Consider the following 13,503-nt stretch of genomic DNA (forward strand, 5'->3'; position numbering starts at 1 on the left):
CTGCCTGGAGTTGGAGGCTTCAGCACATCAAATAATTTATATGGAACATCCTCATGTATGTGATGCTATAGTTCCAGTGGAGGAGGGCAATGTGGCTGTCAGCCATGGCAGACACTGAGGAAAGCAGCCTGAATCCAGATCTGAGGATAAGAGAAAAGGGAGTTCCAGGGAACAGACTCTGCCTCCAAGGAAAAAGCTCTCCTGAATTTCTGGTAACAGGGAAAGGGCATTAAAAGGTCACCCCTACTCTGAGCAGGCAAGGGACCTTCTGAGAAACAACTCTGGAAAATACCTAGAGCCTATGGGGAATTCATGAAGAACCACATAAGCAAACAAAAATCATTGCAGCTAGATCCAAATACAATAGGCAAGAGGGGAAGGGAGGAAGGGGAGAGGGGGAGAGGCACTCTCAATACACTCCACAGATACTGGGGAATCAACAATTCAAGTAATATAGTCAATTGCATTAAGGGAATGGTCAAGAAAAAAAACAGGAATCTCACCAATCATAACTCGTTTTTCCCCTCTAACTCTACCAGATGATAATGACTGAGTTACTTTTAAAGGTAAGACTTGCTTTTTCATTTATAAAAGACTGCTATAGAGGACCTAGTTTCTCAAAGTCATATAATGAAAATTGCAACCAAGACCTCGTCCTCTCTCTCTCTCCCCTACCTACCCAGTCATCAACTATTACTTACTTTCACCCAGCAATTTCAAGGGATCTCACAAAAGACAACAGCAAATACTCACAGATTTGAGCATCTAGAATGTAGTACACATTCCACTTTGGCCCCACTGATTTCTTGATGCATCAGTACTTATGGAGGGATAACTAATTCATTGTAAACCCACATGTCAAAAATACAGCTATCTGGAGAGTGTGCAGTCAGTAAATTAGGTAGGTCAGGATTACGAGTAACCTAAGTGAGAAAACACATGAGCCTAGACATACCTTCTTACAGGAGCTGAATGTGCCATCGAGGAGAAGGGGCCTTCGACGCCTCTCAGGGATGAAGGGTGAGCCGAAACGGATGTAGTGTTTGGGGGTGGTGCAAATTAACGGGGAATGGACAAGACCAGGCAACATGTTGAGGGTTGTTGCCAGCACAGTTGGGTCCGTGGTGATCCGTAGAGGGCACTCGACGGGGCAGTCGTGCTTCTCTGCTTTATCGTTCAGCCACTCTGTAACTAGATACTAAGGCAGAGAAAGAGCATTAGCAGGTGGCGCAGGAGAATCAGAATCAGCAGTGCAGCTTGTTTCTCATCTGAAAAAACAGACCAGGAGCAACCACAACTGAATCCACGTGAGCAGTGTGAAATCAGTTTTCACCCAAACTTCTGAGGTACAGCTGCATTTACAAATTATGTTAGTTATATTTTCCAGTGTCTTCGCTAAGTGAAATATTAAAGAGTAGCAAGATAACCTCAACACTGTGCATCAAAACCACTTTCCCAAGAACTTTTAAGACTATAACAGCTTAACCTGACAAATACAAAGATCTCCACTCCCAGGTATTGCAGGTTCTCTCATTTTTATGTGAGATAGGCCTGGCCATGGCAATCTGATGATAATATTTCTTACCTTTTTGGTTTTAGGATATTTGAAAACAGCCCGGTTAACCTGGGTTCCAGCAGCCAGTATTACTGCTGGATCAGACCCTGTCAATGGCCTGTTTTCTCCTATATTGTCCACATTTCCAACTTCAGCTGGTGTTACTGAGTTGCCATTTCCTCCTTCATCCAGAAGAACTTGTGATAATTCCACCTGCTGTGAATTGGCCTGTTTCTGACGCTTTAGTCTTTGGGCTGAACTGGTCCGGTACCGGGAAATTCGACTTTTGGGTCGAGGCCTAGAAGGTCTTGATGGAGTTGGCTTGATGCTAGGTTTTTCGGCACCAGTATCCTATGATGGGAACGTTAAGATCTTAGAAATTTATTATCAGCAAGCTCCTTCTTCTCTAAGCACTTTTTTCTTCTGAGTACCCAAAGGTGAAATAGAGAAACTGAGAAACACTAATTTTAAAAAAACTCTCAAGTACAACTCCCACTCCCCACCCTCAAGTGGGTATATGTGCTTTAAAGCAGCCAAAGAGGCAATCACTGTTTCATTTCTGAAAGGGAATTAGGACATGAGATGATGTATCTATGTGAAGCAGCATCATATAAACGTTAAAGACAACCTGATTAATTCTCTTGCTCGTGGGCTTTTCTAGAGTAGACTTACAATCAACTTAAACTTGGGCAGCTATGCAGCACAGTGGATAAAGCATGAGATTTGCAGTTAGCAAAATCCGAGTTCAAGGCTGGCCCCAGACACTTATTACTATGTGACCTTGGACTTAACCCCCTCCAGTCTCAGTTTCCTCCCTTGTCAAATGGGGATAATAGTACGATACCTCTCCCAGAGTTGTATGGGGATGAAATGAAATTATATGTAAACTATTTTGCACACCTTAGAGCACGACAGAAATGTGAGTTATTGCTATTATTAGGCCTCTAATAGCAGGGCTCTTAGCAGAAAGGGCTTGGGGAAGGACAGTGTGTCTCTTATTCAGGTGCAAAAATCAAGGGTTTTTGTTGTTTTGCTAAAGCACAGAAATTAAGGTTAATGGCAGGAAGGGGAAGTGTGTGGACCTTACTGTGATACTAGGAGGTCTGGTATATATAAAAGCTGACAGATCTATTAGGAAAGATTTTCTGTGAGGAAAGTTTCTGGTCATTACCAACAGCCATTCAATTCTAGCTGACTACCTGCACCCCCCACCCCCACCCTCTGCCTGTCAGCTTCAGGTACTGACACAAAGGGATCAAACTGCCTTGCACATAGTGATATTGAACAAACTATTCTTTGAGATCATAGGTGGGTTGGGGAGTTCTACATCACAAATTCCATAAGATACATAATTTTCAATATTATAATGGCAAGCCCTTCAACGACCTGTCCTTTTGCTCCTCTTACCCCTGCTTGGGCAGACCTCCGGGTATTCACCCCCATGCTATTTGGGATGCCTGGAACAGCCACACTGAAAGCTGAATTCCTGTCTTCAGGTTCAGAGCTCTCTGTTTTTGACTCTTCTAGCACAGGAACCTCAGAGCCAGGGGTCACCTCTACGTCGAGGCGGCCCCTCTCCAGCGGCTGCTCTCGGCGCCTTTTCCTCTTCTCTAAATTTTCAAACATATGCATGATTGCTTCAACCTTCCTTTCTTCTCGAGACTGGGGAAAGGAAGGGAGAATGGAACATTAGCCAAGGACTTCAGGAAACAAAGACAGCAGAGCAGGAACACCGGCTGAGATAGAAATAATGCATCAACTTGGAAGACAGTGTCAAGATAGAAGTTCACATGAATCAGTTTAGAGTGAGAAAATATTTGACAACAGGCACTGAGATGGATCCATAAGGGACATAGAAATGTGTAGTAAGAATAAAACCCTGATCCTCAAAGAAGTTTACATATAGTTATGAATTAAAGATACAGAGAGAAAGTCAAGAGATGAATGACTTGCTTAAAATCACAAAATCTAATGAAAAGGTGATAGGTAAACTAGAGAACTTAACAGTATTTCTCAACTTGAAAGTATTTCTGATTCTGAAGAAGACTCCATACTTTTACGACTAAAATGTAGAATGTTCTGCATGAAGGCAGAAGAAATGAAAAAGGACATCTAAAGTGGTACTTACCCGCCTGTTAGGGCTCAGGATTCCCTGCTCATCCACAGCCTCTTCTGTCTCCTCTTCCAGCTTCTCTTCAGGATTGTCTGCATCCTTTAAGACAGAGGCTAATATTCAGTAGTATTCTTGAACAATGGACAGAACCAGTAAATTTGTTTTGGTAGTCTGACAGCCACTAGAAGTAACTTTCTGTGCTTTAATAAGAAAGGTATTGGACAGAGGGCAATATGGTTCAAAACATAACACAGCTCATTCCCTAGGGTAGAACTTGGAAAACAAATGAAAGCTAGTAAGTAGAATAACTATATTCATGATATACTGCCCAACTTGACATCAAGGGACTAGGCATTACAATGTTACCCTACAGCTGTTTTTAAAAAAAAAAAAAAAAAAAAAAAAAAAAGACCACATGGCAACCCAGGATCCTCTTACTTTGGAGGCTACACCTGTTATCAACCAATCATCATCCCAAGAACAAGGGAAAATACCTCATTATCACTGGCTACAGTTACTCCTTCTGGAGCTTCCTCTGGCTGCTGGTTACTGCTCTCATCCAAAACATCATTCTGCTGTTCCATCTCTAGCTCCTTACGACGTGCTTTTCGCCGTCTTGTCTCTGCTCCAATAGAGAGCAGGCTGAGAGGAGGTGGGGGAGGAGGATCTGCAGCAGCATTTGGATTCCGTCTCTGTATAGGGCAATTCCGATTCCCCTTGTGACATGCACAGTCCACTTTATAATTACTGCTCCAAAGAAACAAACACAAGTGGTCTCCTCAGTGTCCCTGAAAATAATTTACATTACTGGTCCATTCTCTTGAAATACTGGCATAGGTCTCTCTTCTGGCAATCTCTGGACATGCAGTGGCACACAGCAACATTGAGGGGGGAATGGGATGCTGAATGAGTATTTTCAAAATCCTGTACTCCTTTTACAAGGTCAGAGGGTAGTACTAAAAGTATCTCTTAGTCTTGCCACTTAAATGCTTACGCACACACAGTGTTTTAAACTCTTAATAGTTAAAAATTTCATTAAGAGGTTGGGGACTGTGTGTATATATGTTTATGCAAGTCTTCAGGTTTTATGTACTTACTACCCCCATCCATTATCACAATCTGTTACCCCTACTATTAGGCTGAAATTTTTACCTGAATTAATCAAGAAAGGGAAAATGTAACATACATTTACAAGGAGGGAAGAGAGACCCAATGTTTGAATATACCTGGTCATCTATTCAATTTCAAGCCATTTAGTGTCTACTATATGCCAGATAATAAAAAGACAAAAATCAGTCCCCGCCCTCAAAAAGCTTACATTCTACTATGTTTTTCTAACCTGGCCAGTTGTATAACACTAAAAACGTAAGCTTCAAGTGGGCCAGTGGTCACATCAGTAAAATTTTGAAGGTACCTAGTGAAGCATTTGTATGTCATAAAGGCTAATTACTGGTGACAGGTTCCATTTTCACCTAGGGCAATCCATGTAACTAACCACCAGAAGCCTCTTTTTGTAAGCTTCTACTAATATCCCTAAATTGTGCCATCTTTGGCAAAAGAAAAACATCCTTGAGCATTGGAGTAAAAAAACCTGAGCTCAAATCCTAGCTCTGCCATTTGTTACTCATTACCTATGTGACCATGGATTAGTCACTTAATTTTTCTGGGCCTCATTTTCCTCATTTGTAAAATGAAAGAGTCAGACTCCGATTTTAAGATCCTATTCAGTCCTATGATCCCTGCTTTGCATCTTCTGCTTGGTAAAACAGTCATTTTTTTTCCTGAGAGCCACTGGCAACCTTATTTCCCTTAACTCCCACTAGATAGCACAATTAACTGCACAGAAAATCCTTTTCAAAATTAATTTCAGCAAGAAACTGTCAACTATGAAAAAGCGGGTCAAAGAATATGGAGCAGAATGAAAATATCTTCATCCATAAAAAGAAAACCATTGTATTAGGAGGTGTTTTGAGAGGCCTTACCAGTTACTGTATTCATAATCAAAGGCAATGGTGACTTCTGCATCCTTGGTGATAGCAGAGGCTGCATAGATACACAGGTGGATCATTCCATCTGCGATCATATGCCGTACCTTAAGAAACAAAGAATAAAATCACCAAGTCATCAAAAAAATTCTTGGGACTCACTGTAAAAAAACCAGCCTTTAGATTAATGATTTCCAAACTTTTAAGAACTCATTTTTTGATTGCATGATCTTCCTCAAAACTGGTGCATAGCATTAAAAACAAAACAAGAAAACCAACTGAATGTTACACCTGCATGTGCCAATAGGTCAATCCAAATCTCAGTTGGCCAATTGGTAAAAGTAGACATAGTAACACTTAAGGTACTTATCTTTAAGGGTCCATATTATAAGGTGCAAATGAGAATGTGTGCAATGCACTTTGTCAACTTTAGTAAGCTATATAAATGTCAGTTATTGTTATGAATAATCTTTTGCAGTTTCAAAGTACTTATACACATATTCATTTGATAGCTATGACAATCCTGAGGTAGGCAGGTTAGTTCTACCATTGTCCCCATTTAACATATAGGAAACTGAAGGTTAAGTTCTTTCTTCAATGAGTAAAGGAAGGCCCAAGCTGGCATGATAACCCAAGTCTCCCGAGTCCTAGAGTTCAGTGCTTTTTTATAACTATGTTTTGAGAATATTATGATAACCCATTGAAATAAATGGAGACATGCTAGAGGTCAGAAAACCATGCCTGAAAATCAATGCTCTAATCCTTAAAAACCACCACCATTATATATGGATTTTACTTTCTACCACAGAACTAAAATTTATTTTGCTATAAGCAAATATTCAGTGCCCTTTGTTTCAATGGGTCATCTGGCTATGGGTTTCTATCTGAAAAGGTATAGCATACAGCATCTTTTTTTACAATGAAGTATCACATGTCTGAAAAGTTGTGTCTGAACTATGTCTTTGGAGCCATATATCAACATAATCTACCATTTGGCTATGTCTTTCATAGTTAATTATTACCTAAGTCTTACTAATGTAGTTTCTAACTAATGTTCCACCATTTTTCGCCTTAAAAAATTCCACTTGCTATTTCTATTTTTTGCTCTCTGGATAAAACTCAGTTTCTTCATGCCAGGATAGAAACATCAGCGTTTGAGACCTCTTCAAGAAAGGTCACAAACAATAGCGTGAAACTTCCGCAAGAAAGGCCATAAACACCAATCTACAAGCATCTCTATAAATAATATCAGCAGGATATTTTTGAAATTTGTTCTGGATGGCTTATATTTCCATTAAAGGAAGAACAGCCTAACCCACTGAAATCTTACCTCTGCATTTGGGGTACAGGATCGTCTGATGAACCGAGCATCATTACCAAAAGTGCGGGCGTCAACACACATCTCTACACCATTGAATTTGGAGTAGAACAGCACAAAGGGGTATGGTCTAGGGACACAATGAAAATTCTTGTAATTCTTAACACAAACGTAAAGGCCACCTCATGACTCCAAACATGAAGCAGATGTGGACACATCCTTTGTGATGCTCTAATTTTAGGAAACATCGTATGCTTGTCTGCTTCTGGTTAAAGAATGAAGATAAACCCATAGCAGTGATGAACACATAGTACATGCTTAATAATTATTTCTTGGTGGATAAGGCAGGGGCATATGTATTTCAGAAAGGAATCATCACTTTATACATTCAAGAATTTCCAGATGTTTGTACTTCCTAAGCTTATACAAGTTAACCTTCTCCCAAAAGTAGGTATCTAATTATCTAGGATGAATTCCCTCCTAAGAATACTTGTCAATCAGGCCTTTTTTGCCCTTCATCATAATTCATTGAAAGATGCTCTTACTTTTTGAAGAAATGCCCATTGACCTCAAATTGCTGCCGTAACATGACTTTTCCTCGATACTCTATTATAAGGGTATCCAATGCCAAGTCTCTTGCTGCCCTGAGGATCTTCCGGTGTTTTTGAACACGAGTAACTCTTCCCAGCTGGAGCTGAATAAAAACCAGGGTACAGACATTAGATATCAAAACAGAACAGAAAGCAATAATTTAGGAGAGACTTTAGTATTTGGAGTAAGAATAGGGCCAGCACAGGAAAAGGCATCAAATAGCTTGGATGTCATCTATTCATTATATTACTTAGCCCAATGAAGAGAAACTTTGAAAGAACTACAATGACCTTGAAATAATTCCTGTTATTTTCTAGGGAATACCTCCATCTAGTGAAGTTGCCACCTCAAAAGGCAAAAGAGAAAGAGAGAAATAAATAAATATTTGGTTGATTTTTAATAAATTTCCTTGCACACCTAACCACCCATTTTAAAAAAGAATTACTATCTTCAGAAATAGCCCAAAACAGACTTGTGTTATCTTTTCCTTTTTTGGCCTAATTAGTGTCTCATTCTCTGAATACAGGCTTATTATCTACTTTTAATTTATAAAAGCACGGCCTCTAACTGGGTTTCCAGCTGACACAGTAACATACTGGTTAAAGAAGATTAATGTTTAGCCTGCTATTCTGAGGCCAGTGACTAAAAAGGAAGAACATGACACAACTGGAGAAAAAAAAGTAATTTTACTACACGTTGACGTCTCTGCCAAGGCCACTGCTGTGTCGTAGTTCTGTAGCCCTTCACCATTTTCTTAAGAGACCCTACCTATGCTGATCCTTACCTGCATTTGGGAACCAATCACTGTATTATTACAGGCCAGTTCAGTCTTATTGATGGTGTCTAGGACAGCAGCTTTGCCCACAAATTCCTTACTGGAATTTAGATGCCGTTCGAGGAGATTTTGTACATCTGCACTGTACTGATTAGTGAAAGCTTCCTCATACTGATCAGTCCACAGTCGTATTCGATTCTCCCAGCCTTCAGTTGTATTCTCATCTAAAGCATGTGCCTCAGAGGGAGAATTCTGTAGAGAGCAAAGATTGAATAGTATCAGGAAAGGACAGTCCATAGGATAAAAAAAAAATCAGAATTTTTAGGATAAAAAAAATTTTCAGTTGGCAATGCAGTTTGGATGGGAAACGGAGTATCTATAGGATACTCAGATAAGTCACATATTTCTCCGAGGCTTGTAATCTGTAAAATGAGAGGATCAGACTAGATTAAGTTTTCTTCTTTCTAGTGCTGTGACTTTTTAAACCTCTTAACTGATGTTCTGTACTTCTTTTACTGTAAAAAAGCTTTAGAGATGTGTTCTTCCTGTAAGACAACCTGCTTTTACAAAGAGAGGTTAACTGTGGAATCTATCAAACATAAATAAGGCAGTATGGCTTAACAATAATTTAAATACCCAGACTTTGAAGGGTGGGGGTAATAAAAATTAAAACAGGGAAGTACTAGGCAGACACATTCTATCTTATGACATTGGGGTAATAAAGTTAATTTAATATTTTAACAATGTAGTCTCAGCAGTACTAACACAAGGGAACAATGCAAAATATATCTGTGCTACCTTTCCATTCTTACATATATTTATCAGTGACTTGCATGAATTATTGTATTAAATCCTTCTTTGTTCCTTCAACTTCAAATTCTAAGTCTCCACACATGCCCCAGACTGGAGTGAAACTGATTATTTAGTCCTTCAAAATGTATTTTAAGTGGGACCTAGAAGTGGACAATAACTAAAGCCTACTTCTGAAGATAAGTTTACTAAGATGGATGGCTAGTGACTAGCAGGGCTCAGTGGTATATCCTGTTCCTATGCTTCGGTGACACCAGTGGTTAGCTTACTGTCTCCCCTAAACCCAACTAGATGCAGTATAGTGGAAACAGAAGAAGCACTGACTCTGGAAGAATTGGGTCTGGTTAAGAAATATTTATTTAAAAAAAAGAAATACTTATTAAAATATCTATTAAAAAATGACTTTTGTATACGCCAAATAGCTCAAAGCTGCCTCTAACCTGCTTATAAGACCTATACAAGCCGGTCGTGGGTTTTGCACTTCTGTCAAATTGCTACCGCTGCCTTTTGCTGTCAAAAGTTATATTATTGTTCTACATTATTAAATAATCTTAAACAAGCTCCTCTTTAAATATTCCCCATACAGCTATAAACAGCCAAAATTCTGTTGGAAGCATGAATATTTGTAGATTTAAAAAGGAACTGATTAATCAGGGAATCATAGCCACTTTTCAAAGCCAAAGTCCAACTAGAAACTGACTATTTCCTCAAGCCACAGACACAGGGATAGAAACTGAGGGGAGAGAAAGGTCAGGTAAAATGCAGGTCAGCACACAGCCATTCTTTTTTTTTTTTTTTTTTGGAGGCAATTGGGATTAAGTGGCTTGCCTGAGGTCACACAGCTAGTAAGCACCGAGTGTCTGAGGCTGGATTTGAACTAAGGTCCTCCTGCCTCCAGGATCAATGATCTATTCACTGCGCCACCTAGCTGCCCCATAGCCAATTCTTAAAAGAATGCCTTAATACATCAAATTATGAAAACTTTCACACTACTCTAGCTATAAGTGGGCTCTCCTTTCCATTCTATCTTGTACCAGTTGTGTGGCATCTATTGCCCCTAGCAGATTTTAAAGCTCTAAGATGACAGGTTTTTTAACCTTTGAACTCCTTGTACCCAGTAAAGTGCCCTGCACACAGATGGCACTTAATGTTTATTTAAGAAATGATTGTTAAAAAGAAAAATATTCCATTTGTGGAAAACTTTCCTTATATTCAGTCCAAATTTCCTTTATGGAAAAACTATACCAATCACCCTGCTCTCAATAAGCTTTTTAATTACTCTACAGAATTTCTGTTACTCAATCTCCTTGAAAAATGATACAGAGTTGAAGATCCTTTATTGGATTAAAAAAAAAAAGGACATCATATGCGTCTCTTAAAACCAATTTGATGTAGTATAAGTGTTTAAAAAAAGAGTAAGAATAATTCCTATCAACAATACAGCTTTCCTACAGATGAAATTCATCCTTCTAAATAGTGATTATATCCCCCTTGCTGGTGGGCTGGCCAAGAACTTTGTATCATCACACCAGGAAACATTTACTGTTGATATTCAAAAATCCATGATGACAGAAAAGATTAATTTCATTTTGTTTGATAGATTTTCCCTTACTCAGAAAAATAAATGTGAATTCAACAGATACTCTTGAAATGAAAGTCGATTTCACTATGGAAAAGTGTTTTAGACATTGACTAAGGAAAAGCCACTATGAGATACACTACATAGAAAAGGAACACACGGCTAGCAATGTCGAAAAAAAAAATCAATCAATCAAAAATCAATGTTAAAAACACCCAAAACACCAAGTCCACAATCCACTACATGACATTGTCAGGAAGATTACCACTCACCTTCATCCGCAAGGACTTCCGGGATCCTTCTCGAAATGCCTATTGCAAAGAGAAAAAACAAAGTTAAACAAAAGAACAAAACTTATTGTATCACTTATGTGAGAGACTTAACATTTAAGGTGAGAAATTTCCTAGCTCATTCACCTCAACATAAAGAAAAAGAAAATTTCTCAAATACTACAGTTACTAGGATAGAGGTCAGTATGGTCAGAAACCAATTTCTAATGATCCTTTAACCATGAGGGTGGGGATATCACTGGTAAAACATGCATCACATAGTTCTATGTTCAGCCAAATCTAGAAGGAAAGTATACTAAGTATTTTGATTTACTATGCCTGTGAAATAGTGGAAAAAACAAACCACAATTCCTTTAAAAAGACAAATTGTCTATAACACCAAAGTTGCTTTGATAGAAAAAGTTTATAACTATATGACACATTTCCCATGAAAATGTTGTGGGTGCAGGTATGAAAAGGTGACCTTGATGCTGAGGAGCACTTTAACATCACTGAGAATATCTTTATTATTCACATATGAGAAGAAAAAAAATTCAACTTAGAGGAATAATGGGGAGTGTATTATTGTGATAAGTGAGGGTATGGATCATAGTGAGCACTGGTGGAAGAGCTACGAGGTTAGTAAATAAAGAAATTGCAACTGGGGCAAAACTAACTAGTTATGCTTCTGGAATAACCTGTTTAAAAGACTACTGATGATTTCTCTATCAGCTGAGCCATTTCAACTATATATTTTTTATACCTTAATCTTTTTCGTCTTTGGTGCTGTACGACCTTTTTCTGGACTCTTTTTCCTTTTCTTAGGTTTAGTTCTTCGGACCCGGTTAACAGTTAAGGTGATACTTGTTGGTGTGTGTTGTGTTGCTGTGTACAACACAGTGGAGGGAGATAGCTCTTCATCCCAGCTTTCAGTTGCACTGCTGTCCCCACCTAAGAAATGTATAGGCATCCTCAAATACTCTGTCAGCAGTATTCCCAAACCCCTCAGACCTCACTGATACTCAGATGAGTATGTAACCCATATTCTCTCTTCCTGTCCAATTCAATAAACACTGTATTCAAATTTAGGTATCTTCACTGAACATATCTAGTTAATAAAGGGAGGGGAAAACATTGACATGAAATCTTAAATGAACCAAGTAAGGACAGTAGCCTAAATTGAGAATTTAACTCTCAATACTCAAACCTTGGGATCAATAAGGTTTACAAGAATGACTCTCAGAGGCAGATTTTCAAAATCATCAAATACTCAAAGGGGAAAAATGTTTAGTCACATCACACTTACCTGATACGTTGTCCTGTTTCCTCCGATGAAGTCTAATAACCTTCCCCCTGCTCATTCCCCTACAAAGGGAAAAAACTTAAAGTAGTTCCTCCTACAGTGTGAAGAATATTATAGTGCATATGGTAGCAATGTCTGTGCATACACTATACCCGCCTGTCCCTCCCACATACCAAATGTTTGTAGGACTTAAAATTTTCATATAAAATGCAGTATCTTTAACATTACTCTCTCATTCTTTGGGTTTTTTTTTTAACTGATTCCAACCTAGTATAAAGAAGGTGAGCCAACCTGAAGGAACCATCTATATCATGAACATAAAGAACATTTTGGCTTACTCCCCTCAAAAAAGAAAACTCAAATTCCAGCAAGCAAGCTTGAATCTAAGGGGGAATGTGAACTGACCTGCACTTGTCACATTTAAGAAGAAAGCCATCCTGAGAAAGTCCACAATGACACCAGGTAGGAATAGATTCCCCTTCAGAGCTCTCACTGTCTCCAGAATTTTCCTCATCAGGTGAGTGGAGGCCATTTAATTCTGCATGAGGGATGATGGTCTGGACAGGGGGAGAAGCAGGGGGGGTCGGAGGAGGAGGGGCTCCGTAATTATGATCCTGAAAATAAGATTTTTTTGAATCAATAGTGTTCCAAACACTGGCCCTTCTCCCTCTCAAAGTATCATGTATATTAAAATCAAGAATAAACTAGTATGCCTGAAAATTTTGCTGCAATCAAGAAAGTGACATAATAAAATTCTACGGTCAACAGTAACAAAATAAGGGGATACAGGGCTAAGATCAATCCAGCAGGAGTAGAGTGCAAGAGCGGCAACTGCATCATGATATTAATAACTATTTCAAGAAAGCCGAACAGTAGTAGAAACATAAACTCACAGCATAAGGTAGTCCTCGGTACCCATGCCTCTGAGTGGTCCCATAGTTATGAGTGGAATACACGTTCTTCTCACAAACTGCTGGACTAGCTTCCACAGATTCAGGACTGCAGAAAGGTGAAAAGCAAGGCATGATAGCATAATAACTAATCCTACCCAATCAATTAATATTCCACTTCCCACTCTAACCCCTCCTCTTTCCACAACCACCAGCCCCTAGAATAGGAGAAAGAACTTAGTGAAACAAAGTAATCTGATTAACATAACCAAGCCTATAAATAATAGTGGGAGTGTTATTAACTGTGTGATGTGT

The 13,503-nt window shown here is 38.9% G+C and overlaps 1 protein-coding gene across 8 annotated transcripts in view; it reads right to left on the reverse strand.

Annotated features, from left to right (window-relative positions):
- SETD5 (SET domain containing 5) overlaps positions 1-13,503 on the reverse strand; it is a 74,504-nt gene that overhangs the window by 25,175 nt on the left and 35,826 nt on the right. For 5 of the 8 annotated variants that reach the window (XM_036739073.1, XM_036739071.1, XM_036739072.1 and 2 more), the window contains 14 exons: positions 13,192-13,297; positions 12,704-12,912; positions 12,302-12,360; positions 11,759-11,946; positions 10,999-11,037; positions 8,347-8,589; positions 7,517-7,665; positions 6,984-7,101; positions 5,651-5,760; positions 4,163-4,418; positions 3,684-3,767; positions 2,963-3,217; positions 1,586-1,906; positions 956-1,198 (listed from right to left, as the gene is read on the reverse strand). In XM_036739073.1, the coding sequence (XP_036594968.1) occupies positions 956-1,198; positions 1,586-1,906; positions 2,963-3,217; positions 3,684-3,767; positions 4,163-4,418; positions 5,651-5,760; positions 6,984-7,101; positions 7,517-7,665; positions 8,347-8,589; positions 10,999-11,037; positions 11,759-11,946; positions 12,302-12,360; positions 12,704-12,912; positions 13,192-13,297 (2,380 nt within the window). The remainder of the gene's footprint in view (positions 1-955; positions 1,199-1,585; positions 1,907-2,962; positions 3,218-3,683; positions 3,768-4,162; positions 4,419-5,650; positions 5,761-6,983; positions 7,102-7,516; positions 7,666-8,346; positions 8,590-10,998; positions 11,038-11,758; positions 11,947-12,301; positions 12,361-12,703; positions 12,913-13,191; positions 13,298-13,503) is intronic. The other 3 variants (XM_036739076.1, XM_036739074.1, XM_036739070.1) reach the window with 1 other exon arrangement.

This window comes from Trichosurus vulpecula, chromosome 9 (assembly GCF_011100635.1).
Source record: "Trichosurus vulpecula isolate mTriVul1 chromosome 9, mTriVul1.pri, whole genome shotgun sequence".
Classification (NCBI taxonomy): Eukaryota; Metazoa; Chordata; class Mammalia; order Diprotodontia; family Phalangeridae; genus Trichosurus; species Trichosurus vulpecula.